The sequence below is a fragment of the Piliocolobus tephrosceles genome, chromosome 1 (genome assembly GCF_002776525.5).
Source record: "Piliocolobus tephrosceles isolate RC106 chromosome 1, ASM277652v3, whole genome shotgun sequence".
NCBI classification, from domain to species: domain Eukaryota; kingdom Metazoa; phylum Chordata; class Mammalia; order Primates; family Cercopithecidae; genus Piliocolobus; species Piliocolobus tephrosceles.
Window position 1 is genome coordinate 173,500,103 of NC_045434.1, and position 22,545 is coordinate 173,522,647.

The 22,545-nt window shown below is 43.1% G+C and overlaps 2 protein-coding genes across 8 annotated transcripts in view; both read left to right on the forward strand.

The window, feature by feature from the left end:
- The window catches only part of AGBL4 (ATP/GTP binding protein like 4), a 1,474,608-nt gene that overhangs the window by 1,209,343 nt on the left and 242,720 nt on the right, over window positions 1–22,545 (forward strand). The gene's annotated exons all lie outside the window — the stretch shown is intronic.
- The window catches only part of BEND5 (BEN domain containing 5), a 49,365-nt gene continuing 32,021 nt past the window's right edge, over window positions 5,202–22,545 (forward strand). For 2 of the 3 annotated variants that reach the window (XM_023187724.1, XM_023187721.2), the window contains exons 1-2: window positions 5,202–5,611; window positions 20,657–20,790. Coding sequence is in view for 2 of the 3 variants with exons in the window: in XM_023187721.2 (XP_023043489.1) it covers window positions 5,386–5,611; window positions 20,657–20,790 (360 nt within the window). In the remaining variant the exon portion in view is untranslated. Of the gene's footprint in view, window positions 5,612–6,034; window positions 6,232–9,058; window positions 9,136–20,656; window positions 20,791–22,545 lie in introns of all 3 variants that reach the window. The other variant, XM_023187723.1, reaches the window with a different exon arrangement.

A 22,545-nucleotide genomic window follows, 5' to 3' on the forward strand; every position in this document is an offset into this window, starting at 1 on the left:
TGGGGCCTATCATGGGGAGGGGAGAGGGGGAGGGATTGCATTGGGGAGTTATACCTGATATAAATGATGAATTGATGGGTGCTGACGAGTTGATGGGTGCAGCACACCAACATGGCACATGTATACATATGTAACCTGCACGTTATGCACATGTACCCTAGAACTTAAAGTATAATAATAAAAAAAAAAGAAATCCCCCCCCCAAAAAAAAAGAAATATTCTGCACAGATCAAGATTGTAAAAATATTCATCTATAAAAAAAAAAAAAAGAATTTGGTGTGAAATAACTTAGATCACGTATACACAGCACCTGGCATGCATGATTTATAAGCTTTAGAGAAAAAGTAGGTATTACAATTATCATCACTGAAACCAGGTCATATGAGGAGAGACAGGTGAAGGAAATGAAGATGTTTGGGCAGAAGACAAACAAAGAGCTGGGAGACAGGATTCCAAGTTTTACCATGTCTGAAGGGCAGGTGTGAGAGTCTTGGTGAACCTAGTAAGGTTGCCACAAGGTTAAAGATTCTACCTCAATGCAAGTAAGAAAGACCTTTGTAACACTTGGTAATGTGTAAAAGTTAAGGGGAGCTAGTAAGCTTCCTGGCATTATCACTGTATAAAAGGTGTTCTAGATGCCCATTTGGCAGAAATACTGAAGAGAGGATTCAACAATGATTTGGTTAAACTTGAAGTTTGCAATTGCCTCTTTAAGTCTGAAATCTGTATTTAAATTATCTTTGCTTACCAGTCAATGAATCATCAATATCTTGAGTATCTGGTATGTGTAAAGCCCAGGGCTATGGTGTCCAGGTCAAAGTACTCTTGTTCAGTTTTCAGTAGGGTGGAAGAGGCACACTATGGCACATAGTAGGTTTTCCATTAAGCTGTATCCATAGACTGAATGTGTGAGTCACACAGGAAGCTGAAACTGATGTCTTTCTGGTGCCGTCCAAGGGTATGTCTTTGAGCATCCCCTGCCAGTCATGACTACTCCAGAATCTATTCTGTGGATCTATGAAAAATGCATTTCGATCTCTGTTTACTTTGTCAGCATCCAGTCCATTGTTTGTTCTTTTCCTCTTTCTAGGTTCTCAGAAAATGGAACTGCCTCCTTATAAGAATGATTTACACTGACATGGGTAGGGAATTTGAACCTGAGGGTGCAGTGATATTTAATATGTTCATGAATGTGTCTGTCTTACGAGGGGTAGAATCAATGTTCTGCCCTACGATCACTGGGAATGGGAAAGGCAGAGTTGGGATTCAGCTTCAACTCTTAAAAAGGGGAACAGGTTGTGCAGAAGCTCTTTAGTTTAATTAGATCCCACGTGTCAATTTTGGCTTTTGTTGCCATTGCTTTTGGTGTTTTAGTCATGAAGTCTTTGCCCATGCCTATGTCCTGAATGGTATTACCTAGGTTTTCTTCTAGGGTTTTAATGGTTTTAGGTCTTACATTTAAGTCTTCAATCCATCTTGAGTTAATTTTTGTATAAGGTGTAAGGAGGGGGTCCAGTTTCAGTTTTCTGCATATGGCTAGCTAGTTTTTCTAATACCATTTATTAAATAGGGACTCCTTTCCCCATTGCTTGTTTTTGTCAGATTTGTCAAAGATCAGTTGGTTGTAGATGTGTGGCGTTATTTCTGAGGCCTCTGTTCTGTTCCATTGGTCTATATATCTGTTTTGGTACCAGTACCATGCTGTTTGGTTTACTGTAGCCTTGTAGTATGGTTTGAAGTCAGATAGCATGATGCCTCCAGTTTTGTTCTTTTTGCTTAGGATTGTGTTGGCTATACAGGCTCTTCTTTGGTTCCATATGAAATTTAAAGTAGCTTTTTCTAATTCTGTGAAGAAAGTCGGTGGTAGCTTGATGGGGATAGCATTGAATCTTTAAATTACTTTGGGCAATATGACCATTTTCACAATATTGATTCTTCCTATCCATGAGCATGGAATGTTTTTCCATTTGTTTGTGTCCTATTCTCACTCATAAGTGGGAGGTGAACAATGAGAACACATAGATACAGGGAGGAGAACACACCAGGGCCTGTAGAGGGGTGGGGTGCTAGGGGACGAGGGGAGGGATAGCATTAGGAGAAATACCTAATGTAGTTGACGGGTTGATGGGTGTAGCAAACCACCATGGCACATGTAAACCTATGTAACAAACCTGCACGTTTTGCACATGTATACCAGAACTTAAAGTATAATAATAATAATAATAATAAAGGCCGGGCACGGTGGCTCGCATCTGTAATCCCAGCACTTTGGGAGGCTGAGGCAGGTGGATTGCCTGAGGTCAGGAGTTCAGGACCAGTCTGACCGACATGGTGAAACCTTATCTCTACTAAAAATACAAAAATTAGCTGGGCGCGGTGGCAGGTACCTGTAGTCCCAGCTACTTGGGAGGCTGAGGGAGGAGAATCGCTTGAACCCGGGAGGTGGAAGTGGCAGTGAGACGAGACCAGGCCATTGCACTCCAGCCTAGGCAACAAGAGCAAAACTCTGTCTCAAAAAAAAAAAAAAAAAAAAAGAGGAACAGACTTTCAAGAAAAAATGTGCAAGAGGTTTGTTATTCATGCTGTCTTTATGTCTTTCTTTAATACGTTTGTTTTATAAACATTTACTCCTCAGCCCTGTGCTAGGTACCTGGGATGCTAAAGTTACTCAGCCTTTGCCTCCCCTCAGAGAGCTCTTATTCTAGTGAAGGAAGATTAAAAAGTGCTGGGACAAAATATTGTAGTAGAAAGAGATGAGCTATGCTTGAGAAGTGTGGGTGGTTGGGGAAGACTTCACAAAGGCAATGACATTTGAGCTGATTTTCCGGGAAAGTTGAGGAAGGAAGAACTTCCCAGGATGAAGGCAGAAAAAGCACAAAAGCTTGGGACCTGCTAAAACATGCTGTCTTGGGAAATGTCAAATAGTTTAGGTGTCTGGAGTGTACTGTGTCTGGGAAAGTAGTAAGAGATGAGATTGGGAATGTTTTGCGGTCACCCCCATTTAGATGCAGAGAGGAGGTTGGCCATGGGCTACTTGAAATCATTTTGGGAACATAGTCTGGAGCTTCAGGGACTTATGTTAAATACGGCCAACTCGGCATGATCCATCTTGTGAATTATCAGAAGTCTTGCTGAACATTACTTCCCCTTGACCACCATAGGAATGTATTCTTAAAAACTCATTGAAGATCAGTCCAAAGAAATCATAATCATGAGAGTAAATGTGCTGGAACAACTCAGAGTGGCTCCTCTTTTTTCCACAAGCTTGTAGGGCAAGATAAGACCAACAGCTGCCTCAGGACAAGTGGTGATCATTTTTGGCTGGTACCACATAACCAGTGGGTTGGTTTAAAAAAATTTGTACTGACCTACACATTTGGATATGAGAGCTGTATGTTGATGGGATTCACTTATATAATGTGCTCTCTATATCACAGTGAAATAAATATCTGCTCCATTGTTAGTGCAGATGATGTGAAATGTGAGCACAGTGCTTTGATTTTATAATGTTTAATGTTTTCTGATTATAAAGTAATAAAACATTGTGCATAATAGTTACACACACACACACACAATGAATACAAGGAAAAACAGAATCATCTACCACTACTAAGAAACTAAGAAAATCACTATTGACATTTTGGTGCACTTATTTTGTTTTTTTCTTACAGCTAAAGTTTATTAAAATGAATTTTTAAAAATATAACATTTAATTGAGTCCAACACCTCCATTAAGCATTCCTCTATGACAATACTTTTCTCATTATACTGTTATTACTTGCTTATACTTCTTTAATACTCCTAGACTAGATTGTAAAAGTTGTGAGGATGGGAAAGGTATGTTATTCATACAGTTACCTAATTTTGGCACAGGAACCCAAAACTGAGATTCAAGTTCTGGTACACTGACTTTACAAGGCCCAAGAATCCAGGTGTTTATCTTTTCATCTCTACCACCAGCACCTGGCCCAGAATCTGGCAGATGGTGTAAACTCAGTGAATACTGGTGGCTTGAATAAAGGAATGGATGGATGGATGGATGGATGGATGGATGGATGGATGGATGGATGAATATGGGTTTTTATTTATTCTTCTTTACCCAAAATTCATTAACTCCCTGTCAAGTGCCAGGTCTGGCTAGGCAACAGAAATATAACTAGCCATATTTGATACGAAACCCACCCCCTCAGAGGCATCCTTGTGAAGGTACTGACCTCCTCTGATGTGGGATAGGGTTCCTATGAGTACAGAGCCCAATCAGCCCCCTTTGGCTGGTCCTCATGGCTTGTCTTGGAGGGAACCCAAGCCCCTCCAGGCTCTCTTTGACAAAAGACAGAGCAAAGATCGCTATTCCATGGAGTACTATTCCTTTACTCCTCAAAGTGCTCCAGAAATCCCTAGCCTTGGGCCTGTATTACCCAGAGCGCTCCTCAACTCCCTCCACGATTCCAACTTGTCCCTGCTCAGTGGTGGGCGTGCTGTGGAGAGGGTACCTCAATGGAGAAAGACTGCAGAAGAGAGGGGCGCCACTGCTCCCTCCGATGAGAGCAGCCCTTGACAAACCTTCCACCACTCCAGCCAGCTGGCACAACTGGAAATCCCAGATAAGCCCCAGTTCTGGTCAGAACTGGTTTGGCAGCTCTAAGGGAAATTTTCTGTCTGACTGACCCTTCCCACAGCGGGAGCTGGCCGTTTTGCAAAACAAAACAAACAAACAAAAAGAAAGAAAGCAAAGAAAAGGCGGGGCCAAACTAAGGAGCTGGGAAGCGGGGGGGGGGGGGGGGGGGGGGGGGATGAGGGTAGGGTGGCTAAATTTAAAACACTCCAAACTTCTACTGGCTTCCAAGTTTACACTTTGAGATTCAAACAAGATTGCCCCCACCGCTATCCCGCATTCTTTCTCTCATACACTTCTCTCCTTGGCAATGCAGTTTTGTTGCAGGCAATTTGGCAGCGCGATTGTTGAAGCAATATAATCCTGCCCGCAGCTCACCTTTTAATCAATACATTTTTTTCCTGCAATGCTCTTGTTATTATTTTTATTGCAACTGAATCTCTGAGCCCTTTTCCCTCGCCGTTCGAATCGCGCTCCGGCTGTGATTGCTCGGGTCTGACTTTGCAAGTGGCAGTGTGCTTCCAAACCCCCCTCATCCGCCCCTCGTCCCCCTTTCCCCCCTCCCTCCCTTTTCCGCGCCCAGGCGAGAGCAGCCGATTGGCAGAACGGTGCTTTCAGGAACAATAACAGTGGGGGGAGCCTGGGTCCTGGGGAGCCGCCCCCGGCCCCCCCAGCACCGCAGCGAGGCTCGCGCCCACCGCCGGATACCCACCTCCGCGCCCGCCCCGCGGGCTGAGCGGCCCGACCGGGGCCCGCCCCCGGCGCCCACCATGTACGCCTTTGTGCGGTTCCTGGAGGACAACGTCTGCTACGCGCTGCCCGTGTCGTGCGTGCGCGACTTCAGCCCCCGCTCGCGGCTGGATTTTGACAACCAGAAGGTGTACGCCGTGTACCGGGGCCCGGAGGAACTGGGCGCCGGGCCCGAGAGCCCCCCGCGCGCACCCCGCGACTGGGGCGCGCTGTTGCTCCACAAGGCCCAGATCCTGGCGCTGGCAGGTGAGCAAGCGGGCGGGGAGGGACAGTGGGACCCAGGCGGGGGCTGGGGGCTGGGGCGGAGGGGACCGGGGGGAGCCACTGCTTGCTCCTTCCTGCCTCCTTCTCCCGTCCTCTGGGCATTTCGTTTGGGAACGGGGTTTCTCTAAGAGGCCAGGCCAGTTAAAAAGACCGGATGGTCCCCTTTGTCTTCCCAGCTTCCCCGAAGCTCCCGCGCTGTCAGTCCGTCTTCATCTCTTCATCTGTGCCTGTCCTCCTCTTTCTGATTCTTTGTGCTTTTTTCTTTCCCTCACTTTCCCTTTTTCTCCTTACCTGTTTGTACCGTCATTTCTCTCTCACCTTCTCTTTACCTCTCTACCAGTTCCTTCCCTCTCTTCTTTTCTGTCTCCTTAAGTTTCTCAAGCTGTCTGTCTCTCTCCCTTTAAGGCCGTTGGTACCTCCTTGGAGTAAGGAGCAAGAAGGATATTGTCAGATCTTCTAGGTAGGAGTCCCTCCTCACAGAGGGAAGCTATGACATCCTTGTCCCATCTGGACCAGCATTGGACAGGATGAGGAGGCCTTGAACCTCAGTGCACTGGGCGCCACACCACACTCTCCTGCCCCTCCCTGGCCAGGTGACAGAGGTAAGGAGGTAGAGGCCCTAAGGCATCCCTCAGCCTCCACACCCCTCTCTGAATCTCCCATAAGGCTCCCTGAATGAGAGAGCTGAGGGCCAAGAGGGAGTTTCTGGGTCAGAATAACACTGGACCTCTCATCCCTACTCTGCCAGGGCCCTGAGAGATGGGCTAAGGCAACTGGTCTCATCTCCATTTCCTAGATAAGGGTACTGAGATTCAGTTGGTGATAGAGAAAGAAACCAGCCCTTTATATGCTCCAGTTCTTCCTGCCATGCTGAGACTCCTTTTCCTTTGTAAAGAGAACACAGCTGGCCCTCTTTCCCAGCTAGTTCCAGGAAGTTTGAGTCTAGACAAGTAAGGAAGGGGGAAGTATCGTCTCCAGTTTGGGGAGCAGCCTTTTTAGCTGCTGCTGGTAAGGAGAATGAACCTTAAAGTGGGCAAATAGTCACCCTGCCTTCTACCAGAAAGAACACCAAGGGTTAGGAACTGAATGAAGATGTTTTGTAATTTTGAGACCTTCTCTATTTTTTTTCAAGTTCCTTTGCTTCCTCACATTTAGCCTAAAAGATGAACCCAGCATTCTCCCAACTCATAGAGACTTGCCCAGGGTCTCATGGCAAGTTAGCTCAGTCTCACGACTCATGACTGGTTCCTTTCCACCACCTCATTTTGCCTGTGGAAAACAGGTTTGCAGAAGTTGAAGAATGGAAGGACTGGAAACTGACCAGCAGCACTGGGACCCTTTGTGACAGGCTCTATCCATACCACCTCCATGATAAGCCCTGGCACACAGGAGTGTAGGCCCACCCGCTGCCAGACACCTAGGGCCAAAGAAACTGAGGGAAGGGAAGCAGATTTTAGGAAAGGGAACCATTCATAGCTGATTAAGTTTTATTTTGTTTGCTTACTTGCCTTTAATTACCTGAGGGAAGGGATTAGGAATTTATTTCCCAAGACGATAGGCTTGAGGAAGTTATAACTAGGTTGTAACCTTAGCTTCCCTTTTGCTAGAAGAAAAAGCATGCATGGTTTTTGATGATTGTATTGTACTCCTAGATCTGGAAGAGTCCTAGGAGAGTAGAAGTGATGTGTTAAAGAGAGTCAGTGATAAGTGTCAGTGTGTGATGGCTGTTTTCCTCTCTTGGAGATTGTTTCATTCATCTACTCATTCATTCAGCAAACATACATATAAACTGTGCTTGACTCTTCAGGCACTGCAGAGAGGCCACTTAGGCAGATGGCAGCTTCCACCAGCTCTGATTTTGAAATCAACGCAAGTCCTCAGAAGCAAGATACATGTAGCTGTTGGTTTGAGAACCATGAATTTTGAACCTGTAAACTGTTCATCCTCCAAGTTAGAATGTTGATAAATCTGTGAGGTTATTTAAAAAACCCAAGCATCATTTGGAAACTGGCAGACTAGGTTCAAAGAAGTGTGCCAGTTTGAATGAATTGAAAAACACTTCCCTTACCTCTCTTCAGTTTTTTTCTTGGGAGGAGAAAGGGGAAAAAAAGACAACAACTTGAAGTTGGCCAAACCACATTTTGAATTTCAATCTCCTGGGTACCCACTGTCCTGGGTAGAGACCTGATCAAAGGGCCAGGGTGAGTTCAGGAATTCGTTTACCTCCTATGTATCTTCAAACCCCTTCTTGACTTAAACTTGGTGGCTCTGAGAATTGCTTGCAGTGACTTCAAAGAGCTCATCTGGCATCTCCTATATGTAAATACCACTGTGCTGTGGTACCAGGTGTGAGGAGGAAACCCCTCAGGTGGGAAGCAGAGGTGGCTTTATGTTTGTGGATTAGCGATTAAGTAATTAATTCATCTCTCTGACACCAATAGAATGGTTTCCAAGGTAGTTTCAGCACAGCTTTCTGGCTTTTGGTGAGAAGTATGTTGCTATACTGAGTGTTGGCCCAAGCCAACCCAGAGCTGTCTTGAAGTATACTTCTTATACTCAGGAAATGTCAAAGCCGACTGCTGTGGAACTTTACATTTTACTTCCCATAGTAGTTGGTTTATACCACTACTTATCGAATTAGAATCCCAGTTCAAGGAAAAATAAAACCCCTTCTTTCCTGACAGTCTTGCTATATGCCTATGCATTATCTCTGTTAGTCCTCTAAGTGACATTTTGGTAGGTATTGCTGTGGTTAGTATTTCCATTTCATAGATGAGGACACCAAAGCTCAGAGACTTGCCTACAGCCACACAGCTAATAAATGGCAAGGCTGGAAATTGGAACACAGGTCTTCCAGTGCCAGTCCCCCACTTGGCAGTCTCCTTTGTAAAGTAGCCGATGTTCCCATCAGCTACACAGCATGATTTGGAAGGAGTGAAAGGAAATGGAAAAACTGTCCATGAAGCTTACAGCTCAAGGCAAGTTTTCAAGCCAGAGTATAATTTTAGTTTCTGAGTTTTCAAGCCCATTCTGCTCTTTCTGTATTACCAACCTCCCTCTTACACAGCACACACAGCTGTCCTATCTCTTCAGTTGGCATTTGCTTGAATAAATCTTCGCTAAGGCTGTCCCTCTTGGAGGGTCCACATAACTCAAAGTTTGACTCACCTTCGACCTCTGTTCTCTCTTTACTCTCATTTATTTGCCAAGCAGGTTGTGAAAGTGAGAACTACTCATTTGGAGAGCTCACCATCATCTAACTGCAATTCAGCCTGCTACTGGGCTCATAGTGTTGAATTTTATGTTTTTTTTTTTAGGAGGCTCAAACTGGTTTCTCTGTGCCTAGAGCCCTAAAATTCTAAGTTGTTCTATCTAGGCACCTGTGCTCTGTTACTGTTGTTTGAATGTGCTAAATTTTTTTGTTGTCAGATGTCTCCTTACTGCTTTCTGTATACCAGGCCCAGTGCTGTATTAAGTGAATATACCAATGCACTTATGCATCTCAGGTACTGTGATTGAAATGACAGCACGACCCAGGGGTGGCAGGCCTTGACTTTTCTTGTCCTGCTATGTAGGATTTCTGTGGGGGAGGGAGTGATGGAAAAGAAATGGGTATCATCCTCAGGGAGTGTGTAATTTGGGGGCCTCAAAGTAAGTGCTAAAGAAAGGTAGAAGCCAGGCACTGGGGGAACACAGAGAATGGACCAGTTCAAGGTGGGCTTGGCAGTTTATCTTTTAAGTTTTTCTTTTCCAGCTCCACCATCACTGCCTGCATTCAGGCCAGCATCAGCTCTTATCTAAACCAGTGAAGCAGTCTTCTAATTGATTACCCTGTCTCTGATCTATTTTCCCAATTGCTTTTAGAATAATCTTCTAAAACACAGTCTTAGTTGACTGCTCTCATTAGAACCTTCTGTATCTCCCTATTGCCTACTGAATAAAGTTTTAGTTTCTTAGCCTGGCATTCCTAGCCCTCCTTAGACCAGCTCTATCCCCAGCCCCACCTTACTTCTCCAGCCTCACTCTCTCTTCCCCCTTCCCTGAGACCTTTGGTATTTCTAACTCTTCTGTGAACACACTCTCTTGCACTCCTTTGAGCCAGCCAGGATGGATTAATCATTGTCTGATATGGGGCTTCTGCCCACCAGGAGCTCACCTTCAGGTGGGCAAGGTAGACATGTGACAGAAGTTTGTGGTCCAGCCCCCTCCACCTGTGATAAAGGAATAGACAAAGTACATTGGGAGCACCTTGCTTCCATGGCATTCCCTATTCCTTCCTCTGCCCCCAAGAGAGACTCTCCCCCTCCTCAGAACTCTTTTCACTTTGCTTTTGCCTTGCTTATGGATTGTAGCATTTTATGTCTTGTTTTTATTAGTCACGAATGTGCCTCTCTTCCTGACTGACAGGGAACTCCTCTAGGACAGGGGCCTGGCTTCCTTGTGCCCAGCACATAGTCTACACTGGTGTGCCCATGTTGAACTCATGAACTTTGGGAAGACAGGTGCATTTTTGTGCTTGAGGAGAGGGAAATAGCAGAGATAGGAACCTCTGCAGCAGCAACTTGTTTTTCAGAACAGAAACCTGCAGTGGGATTTTAAGTTTTCATTCAACTTTGTTCATCTGGAAAAAGTCAGCATTCTTTATCACTCCCTCAACTAGCTAGAAGAAACCCCACACTTGGGAGAAATAGCTTCCAAAGCCATGTTCTTATTGCTTTGGTAATTTTAGCTCATTCAGGGCTCAGGTCCCAGCTTGGCATTGTTAGTCCAAATAGATCATTTGCTCCAGAAATGCTTTGGAACTTCTACAAAGTTAGCAGTGAAGCAGGGGACTAGCCGATTTCATATGCAAAGATTGTTGCATGTCATCAGTGGGAAACTGCCAACAAAAGGATTTATTTTCTTAAAAAAAGTGAGTGAAAACTTTTAATTTAGGTTTTGACATGTTTTGCTGATGTACTTTGGAGCAAAGATTGGAACTTGCCTGCTGTCATCTGTTGCAGATTCTACTGGGATGTTAACCATTGAAGGTTCAGTCTAACGCAATTTCTCATGTTCAACAACCATATATTTGTTACAACTAAATAGTATGTGCTACAGAGTGCTTCAGACTTCTGATTCACAAACAGAAAGAAAAAATTGTCCCAGGCAAGTTGCTTTTTATGCGGTGTTGTGTTATTCAAAAGCATACTAGTTTTTATTTTTAAAAGCACACCCAGAAAGTGGAATTCAGATTGGGGTCTTTGACACCAAGACCAATTCTCTTTCTAGTGTTCCTACCTGCTTTGTCTTATAAGCTCCTTAGTGACAGAAGTTGTGTGTACTCTTCCTACCAGAAGAACATTCGTAATCTGGAGAGGTTTTCTCTTAAGTTCCACAAGTATTGAGTTATACTAGGTGGTCAGCCTTATACTCCAGGGAAATGCAGGAAGAGGAATAGGCATTGTTTTTGTCTACCAAATATGTGATAAATACCCACCTGGTTCCAGGTTCAGTGCACATATTCTACATCCTTGTGAGATAGAGATTTTTGTTTTACTCAAGAAAAGAGAGCCATTCAAACAATTGTTTAGTGAGCACTGTAGGTGCCAGGCAGTGGGCTAAGTCTTTCCCACATGGGTTGGACTTGTGGAGAAATATGAATCAGTTCCGTCCAAAATTCTGAGACCTAAACTAAGGTGGTGGTGGTCATGGTGGACCTGAGATGTTTTAAGGAAGGAGAATTCATGGGACGTGGTAACTAACTGGTTATAATGACGTGTGTGATGATGATGTGGTGATCTGGACCTTCCTGTCTTGAGGAGAATCCTATAAGTGTAGCTGGTTGAAAGAGAAAACGATGAGTTTAGCTTGAGACCTGTCGAATCTTAAGGGCCCATGGAACATCTGGGTGGATATGTCAGGAGAGCAAGTAGGCATGTGGTCTGAGGTTCAGAAGAGCATTCTGAGCCAAAGATCTCAATCTGGCAGTCATGAATATGGAAGGTCTGAAGTTACAGTGGGAGAGAGTGCAGAGTGAGATAAGTGTGCAAGGGCAAAACATCAGCTTTTAAAGACACAGTTAAAGAAGAGCCTGAAAGAAGGGTGACTGAGAAGAAACAGCCTTCCCAGTCTAACAGACGGACTTAGAATCGGGGGATAACCAGCAGAGATAGGTGTCCTGGAAACTAAATGAGAAGACAGGTCTTTGGATCCTGGAACTAGGCTTGTTTTGGTTTCTTTTAACTATATAGCAGCTGCCTTTTCTTTTTCACTCATTGGTCAGACATAGGATAGGATAGCTAAATATATAAGCAGGAAAAGAAAAGATTTGCATGAGATGATAGTTTGGTAATTTTCATTTTCTGAGTTTTGCACCACAGAGGAAGGATCAGACTTGTTCTTGAAAGCAGAGTTAGGATCAGAGAACGGAATTCACAGGCATTGGTGGGAGCAATATGACAGCAGAGATAGCAGACAAATAATGGAAAGGGCTTCTAGCATGGTGCTGAGCTCCCTGTTACTGGAGGTGGCAAGCAGGTCGGGGGTATTTTAGGATGGAATCCTGGACTATGGGAGAGTTTGGTTAGATGACTTCTAGATCATTTCCATAACTACCGAAGAGGAAATTTTAGAGTGCTGAAAGAGGACGGGCTTTGAAGTTACATAGTCTGGGTTCAAATTGTGACTCTGCTATTTAGAAGCTGTGTGGCTTTGGGGAGATTACTTCACATCTCTGAGTTCCAGGTGCTCATCTATAGCATGGAGATAGTAATTGCCCACTGTGTTATTTAGCAAGATAATATGGAAAAATGTCTGGCATATAGTAGATTCTCCTTAAATATAGATAAGTGTTAGGAACTACAGTGGACGAATAGGTGCTGAGAGAAGAACAGTGACTTGCTTAGTTGCGGGTACTGCCCACTGTGGAAAGGAATGACTTAGAGGAACGAGCACATGGAAGGAGCACACAAGTTTAAAATTTAATTTGTGTGTATGTTTTAAATCCTCCTGGGACTTGACCTAAGCATGAAAGGCTTACTATTAATATTTTCCTCCATGTTTTGTTCCTCTGTGATACTATCCTGGGGGCATTTATTGTGCTGACAACAGCCCTGTTGAGGCACATGGAGGCAGCTAGACAAATGACTCTGCAGAATGAACTTCCCAGTTTTGTCTGTGCCCCAGTCCTGTACCAAGGCCAGTGAGGTGGTGGGAGTGAGAACAAGGAGACCTACTGAAACCTGGCCAGCAATTCCTTCTCTCCCTATTTGGATGGCCTCAGTAGGGCATTTCTTCAAACATGCCCACTTGGAGGAATCTTCTAGCTCATCTACTATTACCCTACATTACACAGCTGAGAAAGAAACTTGGAAGTCCCTGTGACTGGCCAGCGGTCACATAGCTAGATGGATCTGTAAAGGTTTCCTACTGTAGTCTTCATGTTTTACAGAAAAAAAAACCTAGAGAGAGGACTAATCACCAAACAGGTTAGTGAGAGAGCCAGGCCTTGATTTGGTGTCTCCTGATGTCTTTCTGCTGCACCACAGCAGGGCACTTTTTTTTTTTTTTTTTTTGTAGTCTTGGCTGTGTACAATCCTTGAAACTTGAGACTTTTGTCTGCCTTGGATTTTATAAAAACAAACACTATTGGCCAGAGAATGCAATGTGTTTGTATTTTCTGTGGCATATCTGCTTTTAATGCAGACATAAAACTTCACAGGATTTTTGTATGGATGAAAAACTTTAAACTTATGTGTAGATATTTATAAGACCTTTATAAAGTGTTTTATGTGTAGCCTTTCAGGATTTCATCCTGGCTAACGAACTTATACCAAATTTGGCTCTATGATGTTGGATTATTTTAATTGTCCAGCCTGATTATATGTCAAATGGAAGTTAAGACAGAGTTTCTCCCATTTTAATAATACTGTAAATTCTTCAGGGGCAAATTCATTTTTGAAGACAGACTTGCATTGGCTTTCCTGTCACCTGCTTGTTTTTTCTAAAACACCATTTGCCTATTACCACCATGCTTCCTTTTTTCCCAGTAGTAAGTTTAATGGAATGTTTCTCCTCCTCTGATTAATAATACTAAGTTCTGCTATATTTTTGAATAGCAGTTTTTACCATATATTTTTTACAAGAAAGTTCTTTGTGGCTTTGAGTAGAGACCCTATTTGGGCATTATTTAGAGCCTTGTGGCTTTGATAGGCCTTGTAGTTCAGGAGTGTGGCATCAGGTCATATTTATATAGTGTTTACTTCAACTTGGGAATTCATCACAGTATTCTCTTAGGGTGTAGGCAAGATCTTGGGAGAAAGACAGGCACTTTAGGAAGTTATACTGACATATTCATCATTTTATATGTGCCTTATAGTTCATTTGAGAAGTTACAGCAACTTCATAATTTTTCTCTTGTTCCCATAGGATAATTAGGTGATAGAAACAGGGCCTGTATTAAACAGACTTGATTTGAAATGTTGGCTCTGCTATTTGCGTCTTTACGAAAGCCACCTCGCTTCTATGAGCCTGAGTTCCTGCTTCAGTAGAATTATTGTAGGGATTAAATATAGGGAGTTTGTAAGGAATGTTGCCCAGGGCCTGGCACGTAGTAGGTGCTCACTCAGTATTTGTTGAATGGATGAATGCAATTAGCACATTGTAGTAGCTAGAAAGGAGGAGGAAAAGGATAATGCCCCCAAATCTTTGGTGGTTTTCCTTGCCCTGGACATAAAATAATCCAGAAGTCGAGATTGGTGATTTTATCTTCAGAGGCTGCACATTTATTTTTGTTTACACTAAAACTAATTATTTGGCCTCAAGTTTAGAGCAGTTGCACAGACTGGCTAAGTAGAGAGCTTTCTTCATCCTTCCTAGTCAACTGCTAATTTATTCTGTGGTTTCTTGGAATTCAAAGCCAGAAGCATATCCCAAAGTCACATTAAAATGCCACATAAAGTATTTACTGTCTTACATGATCCACACCACCATTCACCTTCATTCATGTGACCAGTCAAGAGTTATAGCTTCTTGTCACCCTGTGTTCTGTCTCCTCCTCACATCTCATCCGTCTTGCTTGCCACTGTCACATTAATCTTCCTAAAACATCTCTTTCATCATGTCTCAGTCTGTGTCAGATACCTGCAGTGGTTCTCTTTGCCATGAGACAAAAGCCAAACAGGTAATATACAAGGGTAGCCTAACAGCTGCTGTTTATTGAACATCTATGACAAGAAAGGCACTGTGCTTGGTGCTTTTACATGAACTGTCTCTTTGGAAAAGAGTTTATTATCCCCACTTTACTGATAATGAAACTGAGTCTCAGACAGGTTAACTAGCTTACCCCAAGCTCCCACAGTTAGTATGCAGCAAAGCCAGAATTCCAAATCAGGACCACCTGATTCAAAAGAGTGCACTGTTTTTGCTGGGTACTGGGCCTCCTTCTCCCAACTGTTTCTTCCATTTGTTATGATGACACTGAATGTTCAGTAATCTTCTGTGGATATGAGGTATCTATACCTTCAACTCAGGATTAGGGTTAGGAAGGCATAGAGAGCAGATGTTTGCACTATATAAGCCAGTGTCTCTCACAAAGTCAAACTTTGCATTTTGGTTGGGTTCTTGTCATATACTGGGTTGTAAGGACCAAAAACACAAGGACTACTTAGCATAGTGCCGAAACCAAAACAGGAACTTGGTAAATGTTCACTGCCTGCAGAAAAGAATAAGCAGAGGACTTGGGTCTTCCTGAACCCTCACCCTGGGAACATGGGTCCAGGAAGAGACTGGTAAGTATTAGGATGGAGCCAGGAGATGGTTAACTCTCAGAGGAGCCTCGAAATCCCCCTGGCAAAGCATCAAGGCAGCCAGGATCCAGGTCAAGAAGCATGTGAATGAAGGTGCTATCTGCTTCTGTCCGTTTCCTGAACTCATTCATTACACTTCAGAGCTTCCTGGACTATTCAGCCTACCTTTTCAAAGAACCCATTCAAGCCCTGAGGGTTGGCCACAACCTGTTTCTGTTGTGCCTGGTGATGGTTGCTGCTTTCTGGAGACTGACTGAGGATAGAGGATGCGGTCTGGCAAGAAAGCGGGAGTCAAGTGGTCTTCTGCTTTGAACGTAGGCTGGGGAATTTGGATGTCCTCAACTGTAGCTATCATTCACTCACTCATTCAGTATTTATTCTGGCTCTACCATGTTCCAGGAATGTGTTTAGAGGGGATAAAGCATAGGCTTGAGGCATGTTGATCTATAGCACATCTTGGCTATGTACCTTCCCAGCTGGGTGACTTTAGGAAGAGAGTTTTGTTTCTTTGAGCCTCATTTCTTCTTTTTTGGGAAAAAAAAAAAATGTGGCTTGTAATACCTACTTGCAGGGTTGCTGTGAGGTATAATTTATATGAAGATCTTTATAGAAGTATCTGACATGTAGCAGACATTCCACAAGTGGTAACTTAATTTTCTATTGAGATATATTTCATTTGACGTCAATTTCACCATTTTAACCATTTTAAAGTGTGTGCAAGCGAGTGTTCTTTAGTATATATATTCCCAGTGTTCTGTAACCATCACCACTACTTTATTCCAGAACATTTTTATCACTCAGAAAGAAAAGAAATCCGTGTTACCCACTGAGCAGTCACTCTTTATTGCCCTTTTCCCCCTGCTCTTGGTAACAACGAAACTACTTTTTGTCTCTATGGATTTACCCATTCTGAACATTTCATATAAATGAAATCAATAAATGGCCTTTGTGTCTGGCTTCTTTTACTTTGCATAATATTTTTAAGATTCATCCATGTTGTAGCATGAGTCAGTACATCATTTCTCTTTATGGTTGAATGATACTCTCTTGTATGGGTATACCACATTTTGTTAGCCATTCATAAGTTGATGGACAGTTGGGTTTTTTCCACCTTTTGGTTGTTAATAATAATGCTGCTATGAACATTTGTGTATAAGTTTTTGTTTGGGTATATGTTTTCTTTTATCTTGCGTATACACCCAGGAGTGGAATTGCTGGGTTATGGTAATTCTGTGTTTAGTTTTCTGAGGAGCTGCCATACTGTTCTCCACTGTGGCTGCCCATTCTGCATTCCCCAACAGGAATGTATGAAAGTTCCACTATCTTTACATTCTTTACAACACTTGTTATTTTACTTTTATTTTTGATTTGAGCCATCCTAATGAGTGTAAAGTGGTATCTCATTGTAGTTTTGATTTGCATTTCCCTAATGACTGACGGTGTTGAGCTCCTTTCATATGCTTATTGGTGTAGCCTCTTTTTATTATTCTTTCATTAAACATTTTTGTTTGATGAGTCTCTATTGTATGGATAGTTCTATGATATGGGCCCTACCCTGAGGTTACTCATATGCCAGTGGATAAGATCTTTAAGCTGATAATTGCAAATAGTAAGATAATAGACTACGAAGAAGGTATGTAGGATGTGTAGATATGTAATGGCATCTTTGAGAGGGGGGGAGAAGATGAGTGGAAGCTAAACAGAGTTTGTCAAGCACACAAGAAAAAAGGGCATACTAATTAGATGGAAGAGCCTAGAGTCTTGAGTATAGCTGGTAGGGCGATGAGGCCTCCTGTCATCAGATGGGAAGTGTCACCCATCTTAGGCAGCTAAGCAGGTCTCTACCTCCAGAAGCAAGCCTGCCCCAAGCACCAAGCCAGCAGAAGTCAGCAGGCAATCCTTGCTGAGCTCTGTCATCCACTGCGTCTTTGTGTCTTTGTCTCTTTGTCAGGGTTCTATTGTTTTCAAGGAACATTTACTGAGCTGATATGATCCTACTTGAGGTAGATATTGTATCTCCATTTCTACAGAGAAAAATTATGCTCAATGAGGTAGCCGCTTCCTGACATCTCACACCTACAAAGCGACAGAACTGGACTTGGAATCCAGGTTGTCTGATGCCTAGTTTATTCCGCATCGGCTCTTCTTAACTTGGCATTCAAGGCCACTTATTTTCTAGTTCCAACCACCTTTTCTTACCTTCTCACCTCTCCCTCCTGCCTATAACTGAACCATCTTTTATAACCATTTCAATCTAAATACTTCCCCAGCCTTCCCCATTTGGCTGCTATTATTTACCCCTCTTGTGTAGTCCAGATTCTTACCATCCTTTAAATGGCTATCCTTTTATGAGCACCAACTGTTGAAGTGTCATTCACTCTACTCAAGTTTTTAACACACCGAATTGGTAATCTTCACAATGTTCTGCAATGTGAGTAGGAATTATTTACTTCAATTCATAGATGAGGAAATAGCCTCAGAGAAGTAAATTAACTGACTCCTAACTTACCTAGCAAGTAAGGAGTCTAGCTCAAATGCCACCTCCTTTCAAAAGCCTTCCAGGGTTACACTGACCGAAGTGATTTCCCTTGCTCCCAAAATCCTTTAGCAGTTACTTCTCCCTTATTCAAATTCAGCATTTGAGATCTTGGGTTATCTTTTCTTGTGTTTTTATCTTATATCCCCAGCTGGATGTTTGTTCATCTGTGTCCCCAGGACCTAGTTTAGATCCTACAGAGTAAATTCTCAGTAAAGGTTAAGTCGAGGCATAGAAGGCAAAGCTCTGGATCTGGATTATGTGGTCCAAGTTCCCCCCTATTCATGTTATGACACTAACTTCTGTGACCTTGCACAATGGTGAGCTCTCCAGGCTAGGGACCCTGTTCATCCTGCCCCTCCTTTATTCCTGGGCCTGAGAGTTGCATGCATGGATGCACAGACTTCACCAGTTAGAACCTTATTTTTCTCATCTGCATTTTGAAAAATAGAATTGGATGATCTGAGGATCATTCTCCATCCAGATGTTAACGTGGTTTTGTGAGTCCGAATGATTGCTCTTCTCCACACCAACATGATCCTGAGCTACAGAGTTTCAGCCGAGGAAGGCATAACATAGCTTGTCATTTCTAGTTTGGTGGCTCTGCATGTCAAACTTTGTCCTGAACTTGTCAAATTGAAGACTAGCCCAGGAGCTTTGCCACAACACATTCAGAAATCCTAAGCTCTCTCTCTCTTTCTCTCTTTTTGTCTGTTTTTTTCCACACACACACAAACACCATGGTAAGATAATTTCATCTGATGTACTTTCTTTAGGTTTTACATTTTAGCAGCCTTTTAACTTATAAGTCAGCAGTGATTTGTAGGAGGGAAACTGTTGCTCTTTTAGAAAACCCCGAGTCCCTATTGTTGTTCATGCCTAACCCGTTGGATGCATTTTATAGGCACAAAGAGTGCAAGAACCAGCCATTGTTGTGAAAATAGAAACCCAAGGGTTGCTCCTCTGCTCAGTGGGAAAGGCCATTTCATCCGTAGGGGGTAGTTAACAAAGACCACCTCCTTTTTTTCTGAGCAGTTCATTTATCATCCTTACCCTACTTAAATCATTTCTTCATTTTTTTGAAATTAAATCTCTATTCACTTTATGCTTAAGAGAAGAAAATGATTCAGAATACATTGACAATATCAATTATATTGTGCCAGCCATCGAATGGCCCGTGTATAGCAGGCACTGTCCAGTGGACTGTGTGAATTATTGGTCTCATCCTCACAACCTCCATTATGTCCAGAGAGATTAAGGCCCTTACATACCTGTCCTCTTTCTGTCATAGAAAAGCTGAGGTTCACACTTAAGTCTCTGATATTGGATTCCCACCTCTGACCAGTTAGGCCTTCATCCCTAAGACTGTTTGGGAAGATTCAGCATTTGAGTACATTCTGGAATAGTTATGTGTTTATAAGCTGCCTTCTCAGCGTTACTAACAAGTTGTGAGGAGAGAAGCCTGGCCTGGGAACAGTGTAAGAGCATGTTTAACACATGCAAATACATGCATACATACACACAGACACACACACACACACCCCTTCAAGACTGGATTTAACTAACTACCTGGCCATATGCTACATCCAACATTGGGTAACATGCTACAAAACGCATTTGGGATATAGCAATGGGAACCTTCGAGGACTATGAGAAACAGCAGTCTCTAAAGTGTCAGTTTAAGCTTTGAACACAAAGTATTTTACTACAAGGGTACAGTTCCAGAAAAGATTCAGATTTTTACCTCTGGAGCCCTCTTGTTTGAACTTTTATTTTTGGACATATCCAGTGAGAGACAAATCTGGAAAGTCCAGTTTGAAATCTGTGCAGAAAAAAAAAAAAACAAAACAGATTATCTGAAGTTGAGCTTAAAGAATGAGAAAATGAGTAGAAATAATATCCTTTTGTATTTGTGTAGCACTTTCCGTTCAGTATGTGTTGTCAGCACACGTAAGCAGTGGACGAGGTGCCAGACGCCTCTTTTCCACTCCTGGCTGTTACTCAGCTCATGCTGTTGGCAAGCCTCTTCCATCCTCTGGGTTTGAATTTCCTCATGTAACATGAGAGAGTTGGACCACTTGTTCACTGAGGTCCCTCAAACTCAGTCATGCTGAGATTTGATACCAGTAAAAAGGGGATAACTGTTATTCTTCCCCCGTCTGCCTTACCTTAGCCTGCCTTGTATAGGGCTGTGGAGATACCCCTGCCCTTCCTTACATCCCTATCAGCTATAATCTCTCTCATGTCTATTGGTACTTGAGCTGACAGAAACCCACCAAGTTCTCCTGGGAAGACACTTGACTTAGAAAGATCTCAGTTGAGTTGAGGGATTCATGTGCCATTTTAGTTTAGATCAGATAGCAATCTAAGGGCTGTTCCAATTCAAGATTCTAGAATTCCGTAAAAGGCCACCCGTTAGGGTATACTTAGAGAAACCCCTAAGCAAATTCACTGGTGGCTGCTATTTCAACACTTTGTATGACAGTGCTTTTCGCAAGCACCCTTGTTCCTAGAGTTTGTTCTGCACTGCTATTAGGATCCCTGCATGCAAGAGGGAACTGGCCTTGAGTTTGTTTGTTTGTTTTTCGTTTTTAACTGGTCTGGCCTCAATTATTTTCTAGCATTTGAGGTTTTGGGCATTCTGAACTCATAATGACTCATTTTAATTCATAATGAACCTTGTTCTCTTGATATGCATTTTAGAAGACAAATCTGACCTTGAAAACAGTGTGATGCAGAAGAAAATAAAAATCCCCAAGCTTTCTCTTAATCATGTAGAAGAAGATGGAGAGGTTAAAGATTATGGGGAAGAAGATTTACAGCTTAGACACATCAAGGTAACAAAATCTTTTCTTTCTTTGGAAGTATGCGGGAGCATTTTCAGATACCTCATAGCTAAAGAATTTCAGTCTGGCTTCCTCTCCCCATGTAAATGTCCCCTGGTATCAGAGGCCATGATTTTTTTCAGAGTAGGGAAAGCATGGGACAACTAGCGTGTATTTGCCTTGCTGGCCAACTTTCCAGAGAGCCCTGATTCATGCTGTGCCACCAAGCACGGTCCTGTTTGCATAGTCTGTGCAGTGTCATCGCTGTTGGAGGTTTGGAACAGTGTGTTTCTCCTTGGCCCACAGCTCTGGAGAGGCCACTGCCTAGCTTCAACAACGTTAAGCAGCTGTTCTTGGGGAGAAGTTTAGGGCCAGTCACTGTCAGATTGCCCCAAATTGCTAAGGCTGGACTCATTGGGAAGTGCACGAGGTTCACAGAAGGGGTCTGTGAGATCTTGGGTTAGATGAAAACGTTTGCATGAGGTTGTATTTTCTTGCTGTGTGCCCCAGTTGGTCTCCAGCCTTCACTTTGGAAACTGCTGAAAATCTTGTTTGGCAAGCTAGCTATTTTTTTCTGTGCAGTAGATACCTGAGAGGGAGGGAGAAGGAAGATAAGGAAATGGGATGTCTTCTGCATTGCCCATGGTCTGATTTTGGATACAAGGTTGAGGGTGTTCCCAGGGAATGTAGCTGAGTTCAATTCATGGCATTCACTGTACTCCTGCTATGGGCCTGACCCTGTGCTGGTACCTGGAGCCATTAGCCAGACGTGGCCCCTGCCTCCAGGGGTCTCACATTATAGTGACACAGACATATTGTAACGATCACTTTAGATAAATGATAAATTCATCTACACTAGTAGCACCTTATCCCAGCAGATAAAATGACTTAAGATTTTGTCATGTGACACAATATCAGAGTCATGGTTTCATTGGGCTGGGTTTGATTTGGTTTGGTTTTCCTTAAATTTCCTGAAACTTAGTGAGAAGTGCCTGGAATCTCATGTCCTTAGTCGTCTGCACTTCCTACAAGTGCCCCAGTCAGGAGAGCTCCTAACCCTCCTACCCTGAGTGAAGAATTCATTTGATCCTGTAACTCTCACTGCCCCTCGGTAGAAGCTGTAGCTACTTGAGCTAGAATTTCCTCAGGCAGTAGAACCCCAAGCCCTGGGGGAGTCCTGGATAATTCTTTTGTAAATTAACTTTCTTCTCTCTATCCACTGTCTTGCTGAGGGAGAGGCTGGCAGACCTGGGGGGACGGAGCCTTGTACTGGAAGTTAGATTCCAAATTCTGGCTTTGGCTCTGTTTGTATCTCACTGTGTGACCCTAAGTGTAGTCCTTCCCCTCTCTGACCCTCAGTTTTCTCACCTGGAACATGAGGAAGTGAAACTGAAAGTACCTTTCAATGCTAGAATTCTTTGAACTTTTCAGTTGAGTAAACATTTTTCAAGCCCCTACTGAGTGCCAGTTCTGAGTAGGCAGAGGAGGAACAGAGAAAATATGACATGTTTTCTTCTGTAGATTAGAGTAGATTAGAGTTTTCAACATCCTTTCCATCTAAAGCATTCTTGATGAAAAGTTTACATGGTGAATTGCCTTTAGGGGAGGAATTTTTTGTTTTTGTTGTTGAAGAAATTTGTGACTCCTCTGGGATCACTTGGCCTGGCCTGATTTCTCCCTGATTCTCCACAAATACATATTGAACACCCCCATGCGCAAGCCACTGCCTAGGCATTGTGGGTGGGCTGGGGCCTGGGGAGTTGGGAA